The 27,687-nt window shown below is 42.7% G+C and overlaps 1 protein-coding gene across 3 annotated transcripts in view; it reads right to left on the reverse strand.

Annotated features, from left to right (window-relative positions):
- Positions 1-27,687, reverse strand: part of LRRC43 (leucine rich repeat containing 43) — a 1,074,258-nt gene that overhangs the window by 233,375 nt on the left and 813,196 nt on the right. For all 3 annotated transcript variants that reach the window (XM_044068605.1, XM_044068603.1, XM_044068604.1), the window contains exons 8-9: positions 14,268-14,407; positions 11,237-11,332 (exon numbers count right to left, since the gene is read on the reverse strand). In XM_044068605.1, coding sequence (XP_043924540.1) covers positions 11,237-11,332; positions 14,268-14,407 — 236 coding nt within the window. The remainder of the gene's footprint in view (positions 1-11,236; positions 11,333-14,267; positions 14,408-27,687) is intronic.

Raw genomic sequence — 27,687 nt, forward strand, 5'->3', positions numbered from 1 at the left:
CGAAATCCTAGCAGTCTGCTATGCATCTGGTGAACACCCTGGGTGCAGTGGTAAGTCCAAAGAGCAGTGTTGTGAATTGCAAATGACTGGCTCCCAGCCAGAAACGTGGATACCTACTGGAGCTCTTGTCCATTTTTATATGGTAATAAGCATCCTGGAGGTCTACAGAGCACATTCAATCACCTTTTTCCAAGAATGGAAGTATCGACTATACCGAGACCATCCAGAATTTGGTTTGCTGAATGGCCTTGTTGAACTGGCTGAGATCCAAGATGGGTCTCCAGTTCCTTGGTTTTTTAGGTACTAAAAAGAACCTTGCGTAAAACCTGGATCCTGTTTGGTCAGGTGGGACTTTTTGGATGATTCTTTTGTCTATCAATTATTGAATTTCTAAAGCTGCTGCTTCCCTGTGACTGGGTGGTACATCTAGGAGTTTTTTCTGGGATGATGGGGGAACTGATAGTGGAATTTTGTAACCTCTGGATATTATTCCCTGCACCCATTTGTCCATAGTCAATGTTTACCAGGCAGATTGTTGCAGAGAGAGTCTTCCCCTGACTGCTTCCAGAGGAGGGCAGTCAGGCACCCATTCAGGGGTGCTGGTAGGAAGAAAGATTCTCTGGACCCCTGGTTTTGCAGTCCATTTCTGCCTATGGGGTGGTGTTATTTCCCCCATCTGCCTAGGGGAAAGTCTTTGCTGCATGAATCATGGAAAGACCTTTTGGATTTTTTAAACCATAATTTCCCACTTCTCTGGTTCCTGGAGTAGGGCCTCCGAGGAGTGGAGAAACATCCGCCTATGGTAGAAAGGGTCTTACTATACTTTTCACATTGGGCTAAAGTGCCTTTAACCTTGGGACCAAAAAGAGTAGATCCGTCAAACCAAGCGCTGACAAATGACGCTTAGAATGGCTCTGAAAAGTCACACAAGCGCATCCAGGAATGCCTTCTAATGGCTGTGCCTGAACCTGCTTCTCTGGAAGTCCCTTCAGCTGCATGAGCAATCAGCCTCATGGACAAGTTAGAAATTGCATCAAGCGTTGCTAGCTGAGAGGTAACTTTGTCCCATACCCCTTCAGCCACTGCTCCTTCGGGGGTATCAGAGAGAGCTCCTTGATCAAATCTCTCTGTAGGCTTGTAAAGTGCACCATATAATTCAAGGACCTGAGAACGAAGGTCATTGAAGCATAAGTGCACTTGCCAATTCTGTCCAAAGTTCTAGACTCCTTGTTAGGAGGATGGATAGTTGGACTTTCCTCACAAGTTCCCTTTTTGTGGCCGCCGCTATCACCATGGAGTCAACCAGTATTCCTTTGGACCAGTGAGGCTCATCCTTAGGGGCTAATAAGATACAATCAGGACTTTTGTGGATTGGCTCGATGGCATCGGGCACCTTCCATGCATGCTGAGTGATCAATTTAATGAGATCATCAGCAGGCTGAGAGATCCAAGAGGTTGAAGGCTGGGCATGAAAAGCCTCCAGTTATACTGACTCCTCCAAGGAATGTTGGATGAAGGCCTAGCCACTCCACTGTTTCAGGATTTCTAGGATGTTCCCAAAGGAAATATCATCAGGGGGGGACCTGGAGGAACCTTCCTCTTCATCAAAATCAGTATCTTCAATGAAAGACTCCTCCAGGGAGTCTAAGTTCTTCTTCTTGTACTTCTTCTTCAAAGGAACTTCCTTGTGGGGGATGATCTGGGGAAGTGTTCGAAGAGGAAGCCATCAAAGTGGGTGTATCCTGGGACTTTTGTGCCCTCTGTTCCAGGAAAGAGAGGGATGGCAGCTCAGGTCAAGTGGATGGTAACAATTGTCCCAACAGGGATGGCAAAGACTGTGAGTCCCAAATGGATAAGTCCTTCTCCATGATTCGGAAGGCCAGCCTCCCCATAGATGGATGGGAACACAAAACCAAAATAGACTCCTTTGAAACTGGGACAACACTCCGCACCAACAGGTGGCCCCAAAACAGAAGCCTGGGTAGACGCTACAAAGGCTAAAGTACCAAGAGACATGAACAGCTTTGAAACTAAGGAAACTGATCCATGCACTTTGGACCTAACCAGAGGCCCTCAACCCTGTGAGCTCTCCGGTGCCGAAAACTCAGAGGAGCTCAAGGCAGCTCCCTGAACTGGAGAAGAGGATGCTACTGGAACTGAGACAGTTGATGGTGGGAATGTCAGAATCGAGGGTTCCAAAGACTCAACAGGAATTGAGAAAGGGATTTGGTGGCCTGTCCTTAAAGGGATCAAAGGTTGGTGAGTATCTTGTCCTAGGAAGTGCAGGCAGCTGTGACTGCTTCGGCACTGAGGGTACTGTGGGTAACTAAGAAGTCACTGTTGGCTCCGATACTGTCTTAGGTATCGAGTCAGATAAACCTTCTAGTGCCGAAGAGCTCTTTGGCACTGAGGTCAGTTTAGAGACCTTCTTGGATGGTTCTAATATACTAGAAAGTGAAGAAGGTATTTTCTTGGTGAAGGAAGACAAGGAGGATGAAGATGTGCTAGCTTCAGTCCTAGACCAAGAAATGGCCTCTTCAAAATCAGATTTGAGTAGTCTCATCAAGATAAGTTTATTTTCCTGGTCAGTAAGAGTATGGGTGGAGAACCCATGACAGATTGAGCAATTTTCCTAAAGATGTAGTTTCCCCAGACAGTATACACATAAGATGTGCCCATCAGAATTGGGCATCTTACCTTGGCACTTCTGGCACTTTTTGAAACCAGAGGTGCCTTTTGAAGATTTGATGTGGGGAGAGTTGTTTTTCAGCCATAACGAAAAAGGGCTGAAACACATACACACACACAGACACAGATAGAAGAAAGAGATATAGCAATGAAGATTTTTTTTAAAACAATTAAAAGGGATAGAAAAGGAAAATACCAACAATGGTAATTTAGGAATACCTAAAAAAAGGTAATGAAGGAAAGAAATGTACCAATGATGGTACTTAAAGAGACTACCAATGGTAGAAATATGAAGAGAAAAGTAACACATGCACCCAAAACTACAAGAGGAGCAGGTTGACAGAAAGAAGATTTAAAAAGAAAGTTAAGCAAAAATATGGAGAGATAAGAGTTTTAATAGAGATAAACTTACTCTAGAATCAGCCAAGGCATGAGAGAAGAACAAATGCATCTGACCTACAAAGCAGCAAACGAGATCTGAGGTAATTTTGAGAGAAGCATTATGGGTAGTGCCTGGCTTGAGAGTTTAGAAGGCACGAGCTGGAGTAAACAGCCGAGTCAGTTCCAAGGCTCGGAACTGAGACCACTGTCAAGGACTGAGTGAAGACTGACAACATCAGTTGGAAAGTTACATTCAAATTGTTTTAAATATTAATTGAACTGTGGCCTGAACAGTGAATATTTTGTGCGATTGGTTAAATCAGGAGGAAATGATTGCCATAGTTTTGGAGCCAGTACAGAGAAGAAATGTTTAGTAGAGTACAGTCTGAGAGAAGGGAATCACAGCCTTTATACATCCTGCACAATTTATTTGGTACTTCTGATATGGTTTCTTAAACGAATCAGTCAACTGAGTTTAATTTGAAAAATATTTTTATTTGGACGGACAAGATTATTTGCAGATTTCTGGTATAGTAGTGAGTGTGACGTTTGCCTCCATGATATGGAAATCTGTTCACAGGTTATTTTGAGTTTCTGTTCATATATAATAATACATAATTTGTTGAAATTATTGTGATCACTTGATTATTATTTATACTGAAGAAATGTCTGATTTTTATATATGTATTCTCAGCTTCTCACCCTTGGCATTTAATTCAATCTGTCCCCTACGGAAACTGTCTCTGAGCTCACAAGCTCTGTTCAGATATGATACAGTACCACAGAGCTATCCATGACACAATGAGCAGGCTACTGAGTTGGAACTATGGCAGTATGAGTCTGAAAAAGGCATACTATAGGCCATAGGTAAAACTAAAGAGGTTTTGAACTCCTAAAAACACAAATTTCCAGTCTTCAGACTTGTAGGAACTATATTCTATTACAAGATATACTCCAAAAAGCAATAAAATAATGGGCATAATTAAAACCTATTAGCAAATATTATTGACAGATGATGTCTTGAGGGGGCAATAAAACATCAAGTTAGAGTATCTTATAGTAATTTTAAAAACATGCAAGATAACATACTACATTTAGGGACAGTGCAGTCTACTATTAGAAAGGCAGAAACTTCCCCAAGCGGTGGTTGCTTAGTTTGCATGTATGCATTAAAAGAAAGCAGACACAACATTTTGAGGATAAATTTTCTAACTCCACTCCATATATCCCACCAAGATGAAACAGTGATGTGAGTTATGTTGTCCTTGCTTGATGCATTGCACAGAGGAAACAAAAAAGGAAAGTCAGGCTATGAGTTTTGTATCATATGAGGGATATCAGGGCAGGGAATGCCCCCAGCATGGTTTCCACACATTATAGACTAAAATATAGCTCTGTTGACAAGCTACTTTTTGTTTTATGTTATGTATCAACTAACATATTATGAACTGTTAGTAGATGCTTCAGAAAGTCTAAGACAATAGGAGGCACAGTTTATTTTTAAGTATAATATGATGTCATATTTTTGTTTAGAGTTAATTTAACCTGTTTATTTTTTGATTCTTTTAAAAATGATTTGTGCACTTTATATTTCTTCAACTTAAAGCGAGGATTTTGAGGTATAGGGTACACCACAAGGGTTGCTAGATGAGGTTCTAGTATACCATTAAAAAACACATCCCAATAAAGTAAATATTCAGTTTTATTTTGGTTTGACTTAAGTATATCAACACATACTTCTTAAAATGGAATTTGCCCTTTGCCTGGAAGAGTAAATGTGTCATTAATCTATACAGTTTAGTGTGAGTTAACGACAGTGAATTGGGATCACTGTAAAAACAGTAAAATAATGCACTATAGCTCCTACAGTTCTGTATAGGAAGGATAGAGAGAGTATAGTCTAAATGATGAAATATCTCTGTCTCAATGGTTTGTTATGGAAGAGTTCTCCTGTCAGCTGTGCTGTTTTCTTTCAAAGCAGAACTTCATTATCATTTAACTATAACATATGGGTAAAACCAAAAGTAGTCCTTCCATAATCCTGGATGGCACAAGGATGTCAAAACATAATTCAGGACAGTTGTAGAGAATCTTGATCTATTCCACAACTTGGTGGCCAGCCTGTAGTGCCAAATAATAGCAGAAATTATTTTCAAGTGACAGCGTCACGTATATCTTGCCTAGACAATTCCTTAAAAATGCTTGGTTTATAATTGCTAGTTTGGTAGAATGAGGTCTCGCCACTACCCGTACATATTTTTCATTGGAGATGTAAAGCAATGAAACAGAAATGGCTGATTATTTTGTTTCCCAACACTCAACACTGTTGTGGTACAGCATTTGGCATTTCTGTCTGTCTCTTAGTTTACCAGTTTGCTCTTGGTAGATGTGCATTCAGTGCAAAGTCTGCTGATCTTTGTTCACTTAAGTTTTTGCTGGGTGCTTCAGTTTTCTCCCACATTCCAATGACCTACAGTAGGTGAATAAGTGGGCCTCCACCTTGATTGAAGGTAGGTTTGTGTGTGTGTATGTGAATTAAGTTGGAATACTTTGGATAGTGTACATTTCAGTGAAACAAATTTGAAATATGTGACTTTGGTCATTATTATTATTATTTATTTTTTGACACAGCATTTTTGAAGGATGCAGTCAACAATTTACCTGCAATGCTGGGTATGGGGTATGTTTGTTTTTATCATAAATTTATATTATTTAATCTTCACCTGTCCAATGTAACTGAAAGGTCTTTGGGCCTCTTGTTGGATCTGAGTCAGCAAAACTACTGCTTCAGCCTCAAGCCCCTTTAAATCTTCTGCCTCCCATAATGCATCTATGTGTGAAATTAATTCATGTTTGAGCACTGTTTATAGTAACTGGGGACAGACAACCAAATAATAATGGGAGACTGGAATGGCGGGGGGGAGGGGCAGGTCCACTACCCTGTCTAGGATCCCATTTGACCATGGTCCAGCACTGGCTTGGGGGGTGTCCTTGAAAGTGTGGATACTCATTCTGCCTTTTTTGAACTGTTCTTGTTTCTGGGAGGCTACCCCTTTTCTTTTTAGAGCATTCTTGTTTTGTGAAAGTATGTTTTCTTGAAACTTGCTGAAACCACTTGTATTGTTTCATGTAAAAATATCCTTAGTTGGAAAGAAAATTCTTAATAAACTTTGAAATGGAGGGTTGATAATCACATTGCCACAGTAGTCAGGAAATCCTTCTATGTGGCACACCTCATCACAAAAGGTTTCTCATCCAGAAAAAAAGAGGTCATTGTTCCTCTCTACTCGTCACTTATTAGACCCATTATAGAGTACAATGCCCCTTTTGGTATGTACCTCACAAGACATCTACAACAACTGGAAAGGCTGCAGAAATACCTCACAAAGAGGAATACTGGCCTCAAACAGATGCCCTACACAGACTGTCTCAAAAAACTCCAGCTTTATTCTGTCGCATATTGCCTACCCAGAGGCGATCTCTGCCTAACATACAAAGCTATGTCAAACCCAGAGCTGTTGGACATGCTCCACTTAAAGAAATCCCAATTCCTCCGAGCTACACGGGGCCTAACCCTTGTCACCACAATAAACAGAACATGCTGGAGGGATAGAGTCCTGTCCCAGAGACTTCCCATACTCTGGAACAAACTACCTATCTATATCAAACAAATCTCCTCATTAGCACTCTTCAATAAAAGTCTTGACGATTGGATGGGAAATACAAATTTCACCCCGGGGATCACTTCTGTGGCTCTGCTCGACAGGGGCGCAGGAAAATAATTTTCTTGGGTGGTAAAAGCCAGGGTACCTTTTTTGCTAGGCTTATATAGGCCCTAGGGCCAATAGCCTAGTACCTACCTATGAACCTGTGAAAGGAAGGAGGGCTGTTGTATTGGATGGATGTGGATGAAAGGATATGTTAAGTACATAGCTATCATACGCCATTCTTCCCATCTATCCAGTCTAACTGATGGGTCAGAATCCCCAGCTATAGAAGTACTTGGGTTGTGTCATGACAAGTTATCTTTGATGATGGTATCTCCAAATAAAACCATAGATCTTAAAATTACATCCAGTTTGTAATGTTTGCAGAAGGTATGCAATGTAGACCAAGGTGGTGCAGCACAAATATCATCAGTTGAAGAATTCCTAAAGAAGACTGTAGATGCAGTGAGAGATCTAGTAGAATGAGCCATTGGTCTGCTTGGTAAGAGACAACTGTGGCTAGATTAGACAAAAGAGATGCAGTCAGAAAGCCACCTGGACAGAGTAACTTTAGAGACCTTTGAACCCAGTTTTTTACCAGCAAAGGGTAAAAAGAGCTGAGAGTCCTTAATAATTGACTTACTTCTGTGTAGATAAAAATTGCTGTGGATGTCTAAGATATGGACGATGCATTCTTCCTTGCTAGTATGGTAAGGGTAAAATAGTGGTAGATGCATGAGTTGATTCAAATCTGCATATGAAGTCACATTAGGAACAAAAGGGGGAGTTAGTACTTAGTGAAACTACGTCCTTGTGAAAAATCAAACAGGGAGGAGCTGCTGACAATGCATGTAGTCCTGACACTCTTCTGGCTGGCATTATAGCAACCAAAAACAAACTATTCTATTACAGAAATTTTACTGAAATGGAAGAAGCTTTTTCAAACTATGGCTTTGTTAACATCTCTGAAACAAAATTAAGGTCTCATGGAGGCACTGGTTCTCTAATGGGCAGGGACTTTGGGAGAAAACTTCCCTTCAGAAAGGCTTTGCAGAGTCTGAAGGAGGCCAAAGAACAAGGAATTAGATCCTGAATGAAAAAATGGAGAACTAGAACCTGAATCAAATAAGCTTGCAAGCAACTGCAAAATACATGAATTGAGGTGGTAGAAGGGTCAGAATCTTTAGTCAGCACCTAAATTACAAAGTGATTCTATATCTGGTGTAGTAAATCTTACACACAGACTCCTTTTGAGAGGCACATAAGAATTGAACAACATTCCTGGACAAGGAAGGATTATTGGCCACAAATGGATTTGGAAAAATCATGCCGTTAGTTCGAGACTGTGAAGATCTGGGTGAGTCATCCTGGATGAGTGTGATAACAGATCTTTCCTGGGATTTAAGAGCCAGGGAAGCTCTCTGAGGTGAAGCCTCAATACAGGAAACCAAAATAGCCTGAAGCAGTATGCGGCCAATGAGGATTACCATGGCTTTGCATCATTTTGCTTTCAGTAAAAATTTGATTATCAGAGAAGGATAAGCATAAAGTACCCATAAGGCCACTGTCCAACTAGACCATCTCTTAGAGACTGTCCCTCCAGAGGGATCAAGTCAAAGAAATTGCTGCATTTGGTGTTGGATGGGGGAGGCGAACAGACTGCAGCACAATTGTCCCCAATGGCTAAATATGCTCTGCACTACCACTGGATTGAGAGACCACTCATGAGTTATCAGAAAAGATCTGCTGAAGCTGCTGTCGGACACACAGTTGGACTTCCTGGGAATGTGCATTGCAGTCAGAAAGAGGTACAGAGCAATCACTCATTGTCATACTCTCATTAAGTAGGACCTGGTTCCCCTTTTTTGTTGATGTACCGCACCACTGTATGTTGTCAGTCTATATGGAAATCATTCCCAGTGGCAGGCAGTTTTGAAGTTCCTGCAAAGCAAGGAAAACCATTTGCATCTCTAAGACGTTGATGTGAAGATTGGCCTCATGAGGATTCCAAACACACTCCAAGAAGGAGGCATCCATGGTGACTAACACTACAGGGGGTTGCAGGAGAAAGGGCCTTCCCAAAACTATAGACCTGGTTACAGACAATGGTACATAATTTATACCCAGGGAATTCTAATAGTTCATGGTGGATTACTGTTTCACTCATATCTCATCAAGTCTTCACTATCTGTAATCAGATGGTAAAGCTGAGAGAGCAGTACAACAGGTAAAAAAATACTGAGACAGGCAGATCCTCATAAAGCACTTATAGTATACTGAGCTACTCCACATAGTGCCGATGGACTAAGCCCTTCATAGCTAATGCTTGGAAGAAAAATATGTGCAGAGATGCCAATGACTGAGACAAAACTTGATCCAAGAGTTATACTGTACTACAGAGCTAAACAAAATGACCAAAGAGCTAAAGCTTCTTAGAAAAGATTTTATAACAAAATTATCTTACAAAAGATTTTATGACCAGGTTAGCCAACTGGAGTGTGAATATTGGCTCTAGGTGATGCCCACCGTTCTTACAAAAGATTTTATGACCAGGTTAGCCAACTGGAGTGTGAACATTGGCTCTAGGTGATGCCCACCGTTCTTACAAAAGATTTTATGACCAGGTTAGCCGGCTGGAGTGTGAACACTGGCTGTAGGTGATGCCCACCGTTCTTACAAAAGATTTTATGACCAGGTTAGCTGGCTGGATTGTGAACATTGGCTCTAGGTGATTCCCACCGTTCTTACAAAAGATTTTATGACCAGGTTAGCCGGCTGGATTGTGAACACTGGCTGTAGGTGATGGCCGCTGCTGATATGACACCCTGACCTGATATACAAAATGGAAAAAAGGGGGTGATGCTGATGCTATCATTCTCCACAACCACTTCTTGCCCTGTAACATAGTCAAATTGTCCCCCTGAAGTTAAAGGGAAAGAAAAAATGGGACATAGCTGTAACAGTGGCAAAAAAACACTGAACAACATTCCTATGTATTGCAAACTAATAAGGTACCATAGTCCAACACAACAGTTAACATATCCATGTTCCCATTGAGTCTCAACCTGAATGCAGTGTTCCAGAAAACTGTCTAAACCAAACTAAGCTAATAATAACCAGATCCATGTCACAACTGAGTGTGCCTGCTCCTGTTCCTGATTCAGTGGGCTCTGTACAGACCACATGTTGTCCATCCAACACAACTGACTGCACCTGCTCCTGTTCCTGATCCAGTGGGCTCTGTAAACATTTTACTATAAGTCATAATGTCTCAGAGTTCTCCTTCTGCAAGTTCTCAGTATAGCTCCAACTCCAGTTTGAATAGTCCTTTAGTTTCCAGGAGTAGAAGAGTTAATTTTGTTCCTCGATATCAATCTTGTGACAGTTACTGGGACAGTTAAGTGAATATTAACAGTGCATTTTGTAAATTTTCTTATACTATAGTATTGTTTGCTCAATGCTTTTAGCATTTTGCATGTTTAGTCCAAAGTTAATATAGGTACTGCAGGGGGAAAGACCCGTTTTTCATGAAGAACATGATCCATAATAACTGGAACATGAGTCTTTCGGGGGAAGGGGTGATTTATTTTGCCTGTGTAGACCCAACAAAACAAATGTCCATTGAAATGGGTTATATTCAACCATACACAGTATAACTAATGGGGAACTGTAATTTTGAAAAATGTAGTACAGGAGGGGGTGTAATGATAAATAGTTGGAAGCTGCTAAAATGTTTTACATATTGTCCATATGTATATATGGTCATTGATCTTTTAATATAAATGAGTAGCCATTTTAAGATGTAATCTGTATCATAATGTATCATAGTTTCTGAACTATTGTCAGCTGGGTGGGAAATGCTGAAGTGTTAATAGTATTTAAGCTAAGCTGTCATTTTGGTTACTTGTTTGATGAAGCTAATACTGAATTCTGACATAACTGATGTAATTATTGTACAAGACATAGCAATTTCTAACAGAATGTTTTTACAAACATAACAATCCATAGCAAAACAGAAAAAACTGCATTAAATGAAAGCACCTTAAATACTGTTATGTGCAGTGAAAAAAAAATATTCAAACATATGTATAATTAAGGTTGTGAACTATAAGTAACAAAAACAGCCTTTACACTAGTGACTGGCTCCCAGGACTTCTACTTACATAGTATGAAACTAAATTAGTCACTTATCCGGACCAAAGCTCTTGAATCACTTGCTATTACAAGAGAAAAGAAATGCTGCTAAGTCTGAAACACATTTAAAGCAATTTGTCGGTTATGGCAGAGTCGGGTATGGCTTCTGCGCTCCCATGTCTGCCAATAAAAGCAGTTCAACTGTCAGTCTCCACTCCATTATGAAAGATAAGGGCATCTGCTAACAGAATATTTGATACAAAATAATCAGAGTAGCTTACTCATGTAAACACATTTTTGTATTTCACAAATCATATTTGAATTACCTTATTACTCCCTTTTTCTTTTTCACCTCCTTTTTTTTCAGATGAAGGCTTCACAAGCTCAGACTGTTCTGTTTTATCAGCAGGCCAAGAAAGAATCTAGAACAAGAACAAATTCAGTTTTAAATACAACCCAACAAGAGAGATTTTACCATAGTTTACAATCCTCAAAAAGTTCCGTTCCAGATACCAGCTCCTCATAGCTGTGAATCCATAGGCACTTAGCTTCATGGGAAACAGAACATCTACGGGCCAAAACCTTAAGAGATTTTCAGCAAAATTTAGCATCATATTTCTGCTCCACCAATTTCAGTGTCCATACAACTCAACAGCAGGAAGAGACTGCTACTTTAGGATAAAAAACAAACAAATGGTTACTCACCAGGCTAGTGTGAATGAACAAGTAATAACCCAGTTACTCAGTACAATGGGAGTGGTGTACAGTACACTGTTTTAGCATGACAGGTCGCCATGTATATACCAATGGCATTCAGTCTGTATGAAGCAAAGAGATTACAGTTTGTTACAATGGACTGCAGTCTGAAATAAGCAGACTGATAAACCAATTAGCAACATAAATTAATTGTTAGGATGGTAAGAAATCATAAAGTGTGTCTTTTCAGCTAAAATAAGGGTGCACGATGGCATAGTGGTGCGGAAGGAAGCATTGCTGCCTCAGAAAGCACAGTTCTCCAGTCTGGTTTTGGTTTTCCTGTGCTGAATCTGCATGTCATCCCTGTGTTCATGTGAGGCTCACCAACACTTCTGGTTTCCTCACACATCGCAAAGACTTGCTAAAAACTTAACTAGCTAGCCTCTAAATACCCACTGATGCATGTGTGTGTATGTGTGTGTGCATGCTCACCAGCATGCATGCATGTACCCTTCCCCACCAAAAGAGCCGGTGTCTATCCCAGAAGAATGCAATCCCCCGGACATCACAGACACACAGGTGAAAGCAGCTCTCGTCAAAGTAAAAAACACGGCATCAATGGGACCGGATGGTATCCCGGGCTGTGTATTACACGAACTCCAAAATGAACTAAACCCACACATAAATTTACTGTTCCAACTCAGCCTAACCACAGGCTATGTACCCAAAGAATGGCGTACAGCAACAGTGATCCCCCTCCACAAAGGTGGTGCTACAACGGATCCAGGGAACTATCGCCCTATAAGCTTGACCAGCCTGGTCTGCAAGGCTATGGAGCGCATTATTATGGATCTCATAAACAAAGACATTGGGAACCTCCAGACACTGGATGCTACCCAATTCAGCTTCGTTAAGAGCAGATCATGTCTCTTAAACCTGGTTGACTTCTTTGAGACAGTAACCAAAGCCATCGATGAGGGAAAGGTGGTCCACACAGCCTATCTGGACCTAGCAAAGGCCTTCGACACAATACCCCACTCTGGTATCATAAATAAACTTACTAGCCTAAATATTAACCCATATGTCTCTAGATGGGTCACAAACTGGCTCAAGGACAGAACTCACATGGTCAGAGTTGCGGGTGCCATGTCCGACTCTAAGCCAGTTACAAGTGGTGTCCCACAGGGCTCAGTCCTGGGACCTCTCTTGTTCGGTATATACTTCTCTGAAGTACAGGCAAACATAGGAGGACTATGGCTTACCAAGTTCGCAAATGACTGTAAACTAGGAGCCATAATCGACTCACTGGCTGACACAAGCATCCTCCAGAAGGACCTTATGGAGATGGATACCTGGTGTCAGAACCATGGCTTCAAGCTAAATGCCAAAAAATGCATAGTCATCCCCTTTGGGAAAAACAAAGTACCCACAAACTACAACATAGGAGGGAATCCACTAAGTACGGAAAAGGTAATTAGAGACCTGGGGACCCAAATAGATAGTAACCTCACCTTTGACAATCACATTGCCAACATGGTTAGAAAAACCTTCTATATAGCCCACCTAATCACGAAAGGGTTCACATCTAGATCTAGAGAGGTCATCATGCCCCTCTACTCATCACTGAGTACAATACCCCATTTGGGATGTACCTCACTCGACACTTGCAACAGCTGGAGAGACCTCAGAAATACCTCACCAAGAGGATAGTGGGCCTCAAGCAGATGCCCTATGCAGCACGACTTAAACTCCAACTCTACTCCGTTGCCTACCGCCTACTCAGAGGCGATCTCTGCCTGACATACAAGGCCATGTCTAACCCAGAATTGTTAGACATGCTCCATCTCAAGAAAAACAAATCTATTAGAGTTACACACTCCAGGGATTTAAACCTTAGCACAACAATAAACAGGACATGCTGGAGGGATAGATTCATATCCCAAAGGCTTCCCTCGCTCTGGAATAGAATCCCAGTCCATGTTAGACAGAGCCCCTCGCTGACCCACTTCAAGAGAAATCTTGACGAGTGGATGGGAAATCGTAAATATACTCCCAGGATCACTTCATTAGCCCTACTGGACAGAGGCTCAGGAATCTAGCCTAAAAGGGTGGCGAAAGCCAACACATTCTGGGTAGGCTTGTAAATGCCCTAAGGCAGATAGCCTAGTACATACCTATGAACCTATGAACCTATGTGTGTGCACGTACTGTTATACATTCATTTAATGTCTCTATGAGTGGAGGGTAAACTACAACATATATGTACTGAATGAGTTTTGGTATATTATGACTTGTTCAAGGAAGTAGTTTAGCATCAGAAAATGCATTATAAACATGTGAAACAAGAGATAAAAGCCAGACTATTATTTCTAATCATGCTAACATTTTCCTTAATGCAAGATTATTAAAACATGCCAAGTTACTGTGGAAGCTTATTTTCACACACAGTCATTTTGCAGAGTTTCAAAATGCTGATATTCATTTTTTTTCTTTAAAACTGCTAAGGAAATAAACAAAGCATCTAAACCATCTAATAAAATGCTTAGTAGTTCAGAACAATTCCCATGTGATTTTTTCACACTTTGAACTTGCACTGTCAGGCACTGCATATGTCATGGATTAAGGAGTCATTACTGATATAGAGAGGACAATAGCATGTACCTTCTCCTCTTTCACTGTCACCATAGGACCCCGTAACAGGAAATTCTTCAGAGAGCAGAGGTCAGTCACCAGGTGTTCTTTTTTGTAGTTACATTCAATGACATTTGCCCATGACTTCCCTGTAGTATGATACTTAGCAACTATTACAAAGGAAAACAAAATTAGCACTTTATGACAGTGACATAGTAATCTATCTTAATGCACATTTAATGAGTATTGCTATATAAAGTTGAACTAATTACAATATGACACTGAATCACAGACTTCAAATGACAGAAAAGAACTGCATGATGCATTGCGTTTTACCTAAGTGATATCTGCCCAGTAGGTTTCCATATCTCTGAACTAGCCACTGGTGAGTTTATTTCTGACAATTTTGTGACATTTTGCCATGCCTTTTGTATGCTTGAAGCCTGCTATTAATTATGCATTAATCATCTGTCATGGTAATGCACTTTAAGCATCAGCCACAGTTCATCTTCCCACATGTGTGAGAAAAGCATGGTTATGTGAGGAACTCACCATAACAGTAGATGACAGAGTCATACTTTGTACTCAGTCTTCAAACATTTTGGAATTACTGCACTCTTCTCGAGGGCAGTTATGGCTATATATTTTTTCTAGCAGTTATATGCAGAGCTCCTGGGTAGATCTAAGTTAGCTTCTTTCAATCAGGTTAGCCTAATCCAGTCGTTAGGGGTGGAGTCAACCTCAGATCTCAGAGCCAAAACCTCTTCGGAAGATGCATGTCTGTAACAGAAATTTGTAAAATGTAACTATCTGAAAAGAAACAAGTTCCCTCTTAATAATCAAATCCTTATCATCAAAGTTATGACAGCTGGATGTCAGACCTTCTCCCTCTATAAAGGGAGGCTGTAAGAACTGGTCCACTTTCCTAAAAAGAAGAGGCAACCATGGTTGACATGGACAGTAAGGACTGGTAAAATTCATCTGATCAGTTTCTTCGTTTCTAGAAGAGTCATTTGAATTCAGGAATCAGAAGAAGCACATAAAGAATACTTTCCTCTCATGTTCTGACTAGTACATCCTAGTGTCTGACTTTTGAGATGTATTTCCCCATTTCAAAGTCCATTCCTGTAAAAGCTATGGGTTGAGTTGTCCTGTGCAGTGTAAAAGAATTGCTGCACTTTGGTCATCTGCCAGTACACACTTTTCTTCCTGGATAATGGATTACTAGTTAAAGGTCAATGGGTTACACCAGAGCCCACATATCTGCATGGTTAATCAACAAAGGTAGTACTTCTCCTTGTTTATTATCACATGGCTCTAATGTTGATGCCCACTTGTAGCATGCCTGGGGAAATAAATACTGAATACCACATCCACCAACAACACTGAACGCTGAATGATCCACAGAGATGACGGTAAAATGTAATTTCTTAAAGAATAACCATCACATAGCTTGCCTATGAGAGTAGAATTGTCACTTACAATCCTCTTACTAGCCTTTGCTTCAGACAAGTCAACGTGATCTATATTAAGAAAGAGGAACTTAAACCATTACTTACAATCTTTGAAAACAAAATAACTTCCCAGATATTTGATCGGATAAAGGACACTTTCTGTCTATGCAAATGAATTTCAAGCCTGCAAGTGTTCATGCAGTGGCCTCGGATCTTAAAAACATTCTCTTGCAATGTGTTCAAGATCCTCTTACACAAACTTGCAAAACCATTAATTCTGATTCACTTGAAGGGAACAGTTCTTATTCTTCTGTTTGTCCCACAAAAAGCTAACACCTAGCATCATTACACTTCCTGAGCTTTGCTGGGTTACTGAGGGGAGAATCAGACTTTTACTCTATATTAACAGAAGAGAATCAATCAAGCAGGTGAATATTAAAGCTCCCATAACACACATAATATTTACTAAAAATAAATTGGTAGAACGGTAGGAAAAATCTGCAGGATTCTGACAAAAATTCCTCATGCTTGTACATTTACCTTTTTAATTCTCCCCTGAAAACAGACCATAGGCTTACTGGGACTAACCAATACAACAAAAATTAATGTGTGTGTGTATGTATATGTATATATATATATATATATATATATATATATATATATGTGTGTGTGTGTGTATATGGTTTCATATGAATCCATCGAAGGAACACAACATCGAGTTTCACATCGAGACCAAAACATCGTAAAGTTAAACCAGCGAAAACGGAAATCGAGCTGCACAACATTGAAATATAAAACACTAACAACACCCTGTGACAGTCCCATGCAGTAAATAAACAATAATCGGCGGCACACGTAAATGCCCCCTGTGGCATCATGGTAGCATTACCTACGAAACATGCCAATACTAGAAATGTGACAGTCCCATGCATCAGAACGGAATGGAAACATGATGTTCCCTTCATGAATATGTTTCCATTCCGTTCTTATGCGTTACTTAGAATACGGGTGAATAAGTCTACTTTTGCAAAATATTTCTAGTATTGGCATGTTTCGTAGGTAATGCTACCATGATGCCACAGGGGGTATTTAAGTGTGCCGCCGATTATTGTTTATTTACTGCATGGGACTGTCACAGGGTGTTGTGCGTGTTCGTGTTTTATATTTCGATGTTGTGCAACTCGATGCTTTCCGTTTTCGCTGGTTTCACTTTACGATGTTGTGGTCTCGATGATGTGAGACTCGATGTTGTGTTACTTCGATGGTTTCATATGGAACCATATATATATAGGTAGGTGTGTGTGTGTGTGCATATTATGAGTGCACACACAAACATACCATGTATACACACACACACACAGACACGCGTGCACACACACACACACACACACACACACACACACACACACACACACACACACACAGACACACACGCATACATACACACACACAAATCACAGATCAATTTTGAAAAAATAATTACGCAGAAGTAAAATTAAAAAAATATGAAACACCTCTGATGTTTGCCTGGATGATGACTGTTCTCAATTGTTTCTCTGCTGATGAGGGAATAAAAGAGCTGATTAGCACAGGGATAGGTCTGATGGTCAGCAGGCAGTGAGGGCAAAACTGAAAAAAAAAAGCTTTTCTTATATTTCTTATATATATATATATATATATATATATATATATATATATATATATATATATATATATATATATATATATATATATATATATATGTATATCCACACACATGTGGGTCTACTTCAGTAGACCAAAATACCACTTACCTGAGACCCATATAACCGAGATGAAAAGGCTGACAGCATGAGAACACTGATGTCTCAGAACACCAACTTACCACTCCATGTAAGTAAATGCTTGGCCATCCTTAAAAACAAAACCGAATGAAAGCAAAGCCACCAACTCTGAGATTGCACTACCACAGAGTAAGGGGCAAAGTTCAACAGGATGGCCAAGTGTTTACTTACCTGGAGTGGTGCATTTTGAATGGAGATTGCCGTACAGCGCGGAACAGGGAATTTACCATTTTCCTCACTGTAATGTGATCTCAGAGTTGATATATTTATTTAGCAGGGGGTGTGGGGGGGGGGGGTGAAGGGGGGCTTGACCCCTGCAAAAATGTAAAAAAAAAAATTTTTATTACAATTTCAAAGTTTCAAAACTTTGATCTTATGGTTTCGACCATTTTCAGTTTGAAGTTTTGAAACTTCAAGCTTGTAAAATAGATCCATATATCTACCCCCAAGGGGGGGGTGCTACAGGAAACAAACACTGGAGACAGGAGCTGATTGCTGAGCACTTTCATTCGGTTTTATTATACAAACTACTTCAGAGCGATATATTCAATTCAAATACTTTACTGGTTAAATAGTATCAAAAATGCACACAATTCAAACGAGGTATAGGGTACAGCGTTTTGATAGGGTAACAGTGTAAAGAGACTCTGTAAGTGGACCAATGCAAGAAGAGGACAAGATAAACAATGGGAATGTGCAGAGTGTATGTATGGGAGTGTTTGTGCAGAGTGTATGTATGGGAGTGTTTAGGAGTACTGTCAGCCTAACCATTTTAGTGCGTATTTCACATTGATATTTTCGTTAAGTCCCGGTGCCATTTCGGCATTGAGGAGGAGTTGCCATTTTAATTCTTTTACTTTGAGTAAGGTTTCACAATTACCGTAGAATTCTTGTACTTGCTCGAGTACAAAAAAACTTAAATTTGCTGAAGCTGGGGCAGAGGGAGCTGTGTCTGCCTAGTGCATTGCGATGGTCTTTCTTGCAGACTGCCCCTAGGTGCTCTTTCACTCTATCTGAGAGCTTGCAAGTGGTCTTTCCTATGTAGAAGGAGCCACAGGTCTCACGGATGGCGGCATAAACTACAAAAGCAGAGTGGCAGTTGTAGGTGCCTTTGAGGTTAAAAACTCGGTTGATGTGTTGGAAAGTGAAGCTGGTGCCTGTGTAGATGAAGGGGCATACTACACATCTGTTGCATGCCTGTATACCTGTTTGGCAGACGGTGGGTGTCTATGTGTCGGCATTGGGGGGATTCCTAAGGATGGGTGCTTCTGTTTTATCAAAAAATTGCCTTAGAGTCCTGGTCCTCTTGTGGGCAAAGGTCGGGGCACTGCCTAGGGCTCAAAAGGTAACTTTATCAGCCCTAATTATATTCCAGTCTTTGCTAATGATGTTTTTTATAGGGTGCAAATCCCTACTAATGGGGGCTGGAAAACTGTAGCTTCTGCCCGTGGCTGTCACCATGTGGTTCAGTTGCTTGGGGGTAAACAGCAAAGATGTGGTAAAAGTGCCCAAAACATAATTAGTAATCCAAAATTAGGCACTGGAGACCAGCAGTTCCAACACACAAGTGATTTAATGTTCAAACACAGCAAAAGATGTGTGTTCCTTTTGCTGTGTTTGAACATTAAATCACTTGTGTGTTGGAACTGCTGGTCTCCGGTGCCTAATTTTGGATTGCTTGGGGGTAAAACCATGAGTGAGGATGGGTCTGTATCTCTCCTCATGGTACTGGTTGACTTCCATGGATACTTGTGAGATCAGGGCAGGCGGGTAGTTTCTGTTCAGAAACAGACTGTAATGGAACTGGCTTTCTGTATGGAAAGTGTTGTCATCTGAGAATAATCTGGACAAACGGAAAAACTGTCCCTTAAGCACGTTCTTCTTCATAAAGAAAGGGTGCTGGCTCCTGTAGTCCAGGAAGTTGTTGCGGTATGTGTTTTTGTGGAACACATTAGAGCTGATTGATCCTCAGTGTGGGTCAACTGAAATTTGGGTGTCAAGAAACGAGACATGGTTACCGTAGCCTGAGACTGTAAAGTCTAGGTACGGGATAGTTTTGAAGTGTGTGAAGGAAGGAATCGAGTTCCATTTTGGTACCTTTCCACATGAAAAAAATGTCTTCAATATAACAACGGTAGAGGTGAACCTTGTTAAAGCCTCCTAGATGTATCAGGGACTCTAGTTCCCACGTGCTAAGCACCAGGTTGGCAAAAGCTGGGGCCATTTTGGACCCCATGGCAACTCCCTTAAGCTGTAAGTAAATTTCTCCATCAAAGAAAAATAAATTATTTTTCAGTACTGCAGTGGTCAAGGCAATTAAAGTTTCAGTTTTTTCAGGTTTACATTTTGCATATTTGTTCAAAAAAAGTTCAACTGCTTTAAGCCCTTCCCTGTGCAGGATGTTTGAGTAGAGTGCTACTATATCCACTGTAATAAGCATGCATTTAGAAAAATAAAGATTGGAATTGTACAGAATATTTAGAAAGTCCCATGAGTCCTTGATATAGAAGGCTGTGGCTTGCACGAGCGGATTGTATGTTTGGTCAAGGTATTCCGCCATGGGTTCAGTTCTGATCTTCTTGTTGGACACTATCAGTCGGAAGGGGGGGGGTCTGCTTGATTTTTGTGCACTTTGGGGATGCCAAAAGCTCTCCCTAGGCTAGGGTTGTGCACAGATAGGAAGACAAATTCTTCCAGTGTGGAATGTTGTTCCCTTTCCAGTCTTTTAAGCAGCTTGTCTATTCCAGTGAAGTGTTTGTTCACTTCCTTGCGAGTTACTGGTAAGTAGATGTCCTGGTTCTGCAGCAGGTTTTTGATTTTGTTGTTGTGGGCATCCTGCTCCATCAGCACTAGACTTGTACCCTTATCTGCTTTCATGATGCGCAGATTTTTATCTTGGCTAAGCTCTTGAAGGGCTTTCCGTTCAGGCATAGTGAGATTATGCCATTTGCGATCATTCGGGTTGTTAAGCAATTGCCTAAGCTCATGCTCGCAGAATTTTTGGAAAGTTGTGAGCATATTGCTGAGAGCTGGTGTGTACAGGCTTCTTTTTCTGGGAGCCTGCGGTGGGTCATGAACCAACTCATTTGTGCTTGGGACTGAACTGGTTACTGTTTCTTCCTTGTCCCAGTCAAGCACTTTTAGGTTCATTTTACGAAGGTACAGTCTAAGGTCTAGCAGGACATTGGTTATGCTGGCCCAGTGTGAGGGTAAAAAAGTGAATCCGCTGATGAGCAGATTGTTGTGTTTTTTTGTTAGTATTCTATTAGTTAAATTGAAAACCTTACTTGAAAAAAGCTGGTCCAGTCTGTTTACGGTCTCCGGGCAGTGCTCCTCGTTGTCACTGGTCTGCCCCATTGTGCGAATCTCTTTTGTCCTCGGCCCCTACCACATGTTCTCCCTCTCCCTGTTCCCCTCTGGTAGCCTCTGGTCAGGCGTCCTGTCGTCGGGAACATCTGCCGAGTCTGAGGTTGCCCTTAAAAAGGCTGCTGACCCACAAACGTGTTTGGCTCTGCAGCTGAAGTATGATCAGGAGAGGCAGCTGGGGTTAGAGGCTGTAGAGGGAGGGTACTGGTCATGGCCACCAGTACAGCTGGAATAGCAGCTGTGGGGGCTGTTGTAGTGGTCGCTGGTAGCCATACGAGGTTGCCACGTGGGCCTGTTGGCTGCCCTAACTCTCCTGTCGGGGTTGAGCTTATATGTGTCATTGTCTCTATATTGTTTGAGGTCTCGATTAAGTTTCCTTTGTTTCTTGGCCGTAATATATATATATATATATATATATATATATATTACCTGAAATTAAAAAAATATATCAACATTGGAGGATTAACGCTATAGATTTAAAATAAGGATATTAATTGGAGTTTATGTAAGGGGGCTTTACCTCTCTACATCTCATGCTAAGTACATATACTAATTTTAATGTCACTCTATCATGAAGGTAGAGAGATGGTCATATAAATAGATGACACAAGTATTGGGGGCATAGGCCCTGACATCAGAAGATACATGGAGCAAAAGACATTACATATGTCCCCAATCAGTAATTTCAGGTAATATTTCACATTTTTTCTCAGTTTAGTGAATATTATACATTTTATTTTAAGTATATTCAATGTAAATAATTTTTTGACATTCAATTATCAAAATTTCACAATTTGGCATTAAGCTATTCAAATATATGTCCTGTTCCCCAACAAGATTTCTAAAACTATACAACAATTTATAAACCTTATAAGCCACAGCTCCATTTTTTTCTTACAGACTACAGTTAGGGGACTGGATCTTTCGTATTGTCTCAACAGATGCATTTTTTTATATCACAGTATCATAACAAGGCTAGTACGACACGGATACACAGGTGTGCTGCTGATTGCTGCTAAGGAAAAATCTGAGTTACTACTGCCCCCAGGAAGAAAGTATGAAAACCATAAGGACAAAAGTGAAGTCATATTATCTGCTCATCCATGATGCTCTTCATATTGATCACTGCTCCAGTAGCCTTAGCTATATGGGTTATGTTCTGCCAAGGATATAACAGCCAGCCAGCTTCCAAAGTGTCAGGGCACCTTCCACATGCCCAAACTGTCAAGCAACTTGAGCTGAACTGACTAAAAGATGAGGTTGGGTGTGAAGCCCTTCAGAGCTTTACTGCTGCCGAAGATTATGCTCCTCTGAGGCTTTTGAAGACTGAAGGTCGGCTTGTGCCTTCCTTAGATGGCCAGATAAGTTCCATTTGGGAAAAAAATTAGAAGTTATGTACCTACCATAACGTTCCATGTTAGTTGTCTTCTCTCGCCTTCTTTCTTGCTGGATGGGTTCGGAGCCGATCCTCGGCTCCGACTCGGCACTTGCTTTAGCTTGAGAACTCCTTTTACCAGCTCGAGGCAACCCTATATCCCACGATGCAAGGCGGAACTACCTCAGATCTCGTTTGGTAGCTAACCTACCCTGCTAAGAACTAACCTAACATATTTAGGAAAACCAAGTTCATGATAAAGAGTCCTCTAATGAAGGCTCAGGAGGAAACAACCTGATAGGAACTCTTCAAGATCTGTCCAGGCCAGGGGGAAGGAGGGAGGGACGCAAGAAAGAAGGCGAGAGAAGACAACTAACATGGAACGTTATGATAGGTACATAACTTCTAAATGTTAAGTTGTCAATCTCGCCTTCATTCTTGCTGGATGGGACCGCGTCCCTAGCACCTGTATCCCGGGTGGCTCAATGGAACAGACTCTTGAGAACTGTGGAACCAAAACTGGCCCTGTCTCTGGAGGCCAAATCTAACTTGTAATGAGAGACAAAGGTATGAGGAGTGGCCCAAGTAGCTGCTGCACAAATGGTATCAATGGGTAGTCTATCCTGAAAGGCTGCAGAAGTGGATAGACTCCTGGTTGAGTGTGCTTTCGGTTTAGAAGGTAGTTGCTTGCCTCTGAGAGAGTACACATAAGAAATGGTGGAAGACAACCATCTAGATAAGGTCACTTTAGACACTGGGAGGCCTTTCCTGTTTTCTGCATAGGAGACAAATAATTGGTCCGATTTCCTGAATTGTTTCGTTCTATGCAAATAGTACCTGAGCTGACGATGGACATCCAAAAAATGAAGCTTTTGTTCAGCTCTGTCAGAATAGTTTGGGAAAAAAACTGGTAGATCTATGGATTGATTAATATTGGTTTGAGACACAACTTTGGGGAGAAAGGACGGGTTCGTTCTTAAGGATACCCTGTCCTTATGAAAAACCAAGTAAGGGGAACGGATGCAGAGAGCTTGAATCTCGGAAACCCTTCTTGCTGAAGTGACAGCCAGTAAAAATATAGTTTTCCAGGTCAAAAACTTCAAAGAACATGAAGCAGATGGTTCGAAGGGAGGTAACATCAAGGATGCCAACATTAAATTTAGATCCCATTGCGGAGGAGGATGCTTTATCGGCGGCTTTAGGAGAAAAAATCCTCTCAGAAAGGCCTTGCATAATCTATGAGACATAATGTTATTATCATGCAAGCCAACATGATACTTGGAAATAGCAGCCAGTTGAACTTTTACTGTAGATGAAGAAGATCCTGACTGAAAAACCTCAGCCAGGAAATCTAAAACAGAATGCACAGGAGCAGTAAAGGGATCAATATTCCTGGAATTTGCCCAAATAGAAAAACGTCGCCACTTGCTAGCATAAACGGTTCTGGTGGACGACTTTAAAGAAGCCACTAAGATGTCTCTGACTGAATCAAAGATCATCGGAAGCCTGGCTAGGGAAGGAAGTGGAGCAACCAAGCAGTGAGGTTGAGAGAATGAATGGCCCGGTGCTGTTGACCCGACTGGTGGATCAAGAGATCCGGAACTGGGACCAGATGCCAGGGCTGCACCAGGAGGTGATGATGCAGAGACGGAAACCAAATTTGTCGAGGCCAGTAAGGGGCAATGAGAATCAACTTGGCCCTCAAAACGGTGGCTTTCTGAATGACTTGTGGAATCAAGGGAAAGGGAGGAAAAGTGTACAGAAGTCCCCGGGGCCAATCCTGGGTTAGAGAGTCTCTCAGGGGTTGGCCTGGTAGGGGAAAAAGGGTGAAAAAATCGGGGCACTTGTTGTTTTGGGATGTAGCAAAAAGATCGCAACAAGGTGTGCCTCACTTCAGAAAAATCTGATCCACTACAGATTGTTTGAGAGACCACTCGTGAGGCATTAGAATGGATCTGCTCAGCCTGTCCGCCAAGAGGTTGGACCTGCCGGGGATGTGCGTTGCTATCAGAAACCGATGAGAGGAGATTGCCCATTGCCAAAGTCTGAGAGCTTCTCGACACAACGGATAGGACCTGGTCCCGCCCTGCTTGTTGATGTACCAGACCACGGACATGTTGTCCGTTTGTACTGCAATAGTCCCCGTGGGAAGAAAGTCGTTGAGGGCTTGCAACGTTAAAAGCACCGCTCTCATCTCCAGGACATTTATGTGCAGATGGTATTCTATGGGTTGCCACGTCCCGTGGACCATCCTGCCCTGATAATGCCCCCCCCACCCGATCAGAGAGGCATCCGTAGTAACTGTGGCAACCGAAGGAGGGGGAACAAAAGGTCGGCCCTGATGAAGAAGAGGGGAAGATATCCACCAATTCAGATGAGTCCTGCACGATTGTGTGACTAAGATTTCGTGCCTCATCGGAAGACTGTGGAACGACCACTGAGTGAATAACATCCACTGCAGAAGACGCATGTGGAAGCGAGCTAGTGGTAGAAGAACAATGGCCGCAGCCATAAGACCTAGAACTTTTAGTATCAGCCTGGCTCTGACTTTGCTGCTCTGCAATAAAATCCGAACGTATTTTTGGATGTCCAGAATTCTTTGATCTGTTAGTCTGGCTAACATTTTGACGGTGTTTAATTCTGCGCCTATAAAGGTGATAGATTGGCAAGGCCGCAGAGAAGATTTTTCGAAATTCACTGAAAATCCCAAACTCCTGCATAGCTGCAGAGTGTAGTCTCTGGTCTGAAGAAGCTGATACCTGGTGGTGGCGGAGAGGAGCCAGTCGTCTAAATAAGGAAACACCTGGAATCCTTGACGTCTCAGATGAGCTGTGACCACTGCCATACATTTGGTAAACACTCTGGGGGCTGAAGTGAGGCCAAAGGGCAGGGCTCTGAATTGGTAATGACTGGTCCCTAGCCGAAAGCGGAGAAACCTTCTGGAGCGCCTGTGAATCTTTATGTGATAGTACGCGTCCTGAAGGTCTATAGAGCACATCCAGTTGTCCTTGCCCAGAAAGGGCAGAATGGACTGAAGCGTGACCATCCGGAATCTTGCCTTCTTGACAAATCTGTTTAGACTGCTCAGGTCTAATATTGGTCTCCAATCTCCCGTCCTTTTGGGGACCAAAAAGAATCTCGAGTAGACGCCGGATCCTACTTGGTCTGCCGGAACAGTCTGGACGGCTCTTTTTTCTAGGAGCTTTGAAACCTCCTGTTCTGCCAAATCCCTTTGACCGGGTGAGATGTCTGGAAGGGATTGTTGAGGTACGGGATACCTTTCGAAGGGGATTTTGTAACCCTCGGATATGATCAACTGTACCCAGATATCTTGTGAAAGGGAATGCCAGGCTACTGGGTACAGCAAAATCCTTCCCCCGACTGCCTCCAAGGGTGGACAGTCGGGCAACACCTCAGGGGTGCTGAAAGGGCTTCTCAGGAAGAGACTCCCTGTTGCCCTGGTTCTGAGGACCCCTCCTGCCTCTAGGGCGGCGTCTATTATTGTTACCCCCTCTGCCTCTGGGGGTAAACTGACCACGTGTGTCCGGTGTAGCTCCTTGGGCTTTGCGGAACCACATCTTCTCTCCCTTCTGACCCTTGGGATATGGTCTAGAAGGGGTGGAAAAATGGACTCCAACGGCAGAAAGAGTTTTACCGTCCTGCTCACACCTGGTCAAGGTATCCTTCACCTAAGGTCCGAACAAAGCCGAACCATCAAAGGGGGTATTGGTGAAGGACGCCTTAAAGGGGTCCGCAAAATTACAAAGCCGCATCCAGGCTTGACGTCTAAGAGCCACTCCTGTGCCTGCGGCCCTGCTCGCTCCATCGGCCGCATAGGATATGAGCCGCATGGAGGAGTTGGATAAGGAATTCAGGATTGCTAGCTGTGAGGCAATCTTTTCTTGAGCCCCAGCAGCAGAAGGATCCTGGACCACTTCACCTAGTTCCTTGAGAATATCTCTTTGAAGCCTGGTGAAGTGACAAAGGTAGTTCAGCGAACGCATAGCAAAGGTCGCTGAAGAAAACATCCGCTTTCCATACCTGTCCATGGTCCTAGAATCCTTGTTAGGAGGATGGACAGGTACTGAAGGATCCGCAAGTTCCTTCTTAGTGGCGGCCGCCACCACCATAGCATCCACAGAGACGCCCTTGGAAAGAAACTGTTTGTCCGTAGGGGCCGTAATAAACTTGGATGGTCTCCTGGGGACAGGTTCCACAGAATCTGGAGCTGCCCACGCCTTTCGAGCCACTACCTGCATAAGTGGGTCGAAAGGTGGAGACACCCAGGAGGTGGAGGGTCGGGATCCAAAGGCCTCCAGGTATACCGACTCATCCTCGGAGGGGTCAATGGATGGCCAATTCCCCCTCTGTTTGAGGAGCTCAAGGATGTCTGAAAAGGAGACATCCTCAGAGGCGGCTCCTGGGGAACCCTCCGACTCATCTAAGTCGGTATCAGATGTAGTAGACTCAGGGGAGTCTGTGTGTTTCCTCTTACACGTCCTCTTCCGAGGGGGTTCACCTGCAGGATCAGGAGAAACTTCGGAAGAGGAAGATATTCCCAATGGGGAAACCTGGGGCGATGGATCCCCGGGCCTGAGAGCAAGAGGCTGGCAAGAGGTGTCTACAGGCACCGAAGAGGGAGGAGCTAGAGGGATGGACCGTTGACCTGGCTCAGGAGCCAGGACACTCCTCATCACCTCAAAGGCTCCCCTCCCCGGGAGACCGGAATATTCCTGTTCTGAGGAAATAGGAATTCCCGGCTCCACTGAGAGGGAAGGCTCCGAGGCTGATGTCGGTGCCGAGCTTACCAAAGCTGAAGCCCCGAGAGGGAGAGCGGGGTCGGACAAGGGTCCGATGCCACTAGCCCCCTCGGAGCCGACTAGGGAAACTCGACGACCGGATCCCTCCAAGGAAGGTCTCAAGGAGGAGATCGGAGCCGAAGACGACGGAGCCGAAAAAGGATGTATCGGCTCCGGCGCCGAAACAGTCGCTGTCCCGAGAAGCTCCAACTCCGAACTCTGGTGGGGAGTCGGAGGAGGAAGTTCAAGGGGTGAAGCAATAGCCGAAGTCTGCTGAGACGGGCTATGGAGCATTTGGGCCAGTGCCTGCGACTTTAACAGCCTGCTTACCACCCTCTCTAAATCGTGGTCAGACAGCCTGGAAGATCTCGAAGATCGGCTCCGATGACTCCGCTCCGACAAAAGAGGAGACCCCGGAGCCGAGTGGATCGATTCCAAAGACGGGGACCGAGATCTCTTCTTGGAGGAAGTCATCGGAGCCGACGTCCCATGGGTTCCAGATGGAGCCGAAGGCTTCTCGGCTCCGATACTGGATACTGTGTCAGCTCCAGCCGGAGCCGACAAGGCAACAGCAGATTGGGTGTCGGAACCGATCGGAACCGACCCTAGCTGAGAAGGAGAAAGATCGGCTCC

This window comes from Protopterus annectens, chromosome 4.part0 (genome assembly GCF_019279795.1).
Source record: "Protopterus annectens isolate FY-2018-M chromosome 4.part0, PAN1.0, whole genome shotgun sequence".
Taxonomy (NCBI): Eukaryota; Metazoa; Chordata; order Ceratodontiformes; family Protopteridae; genus Protopterus; species Protopterus annectens.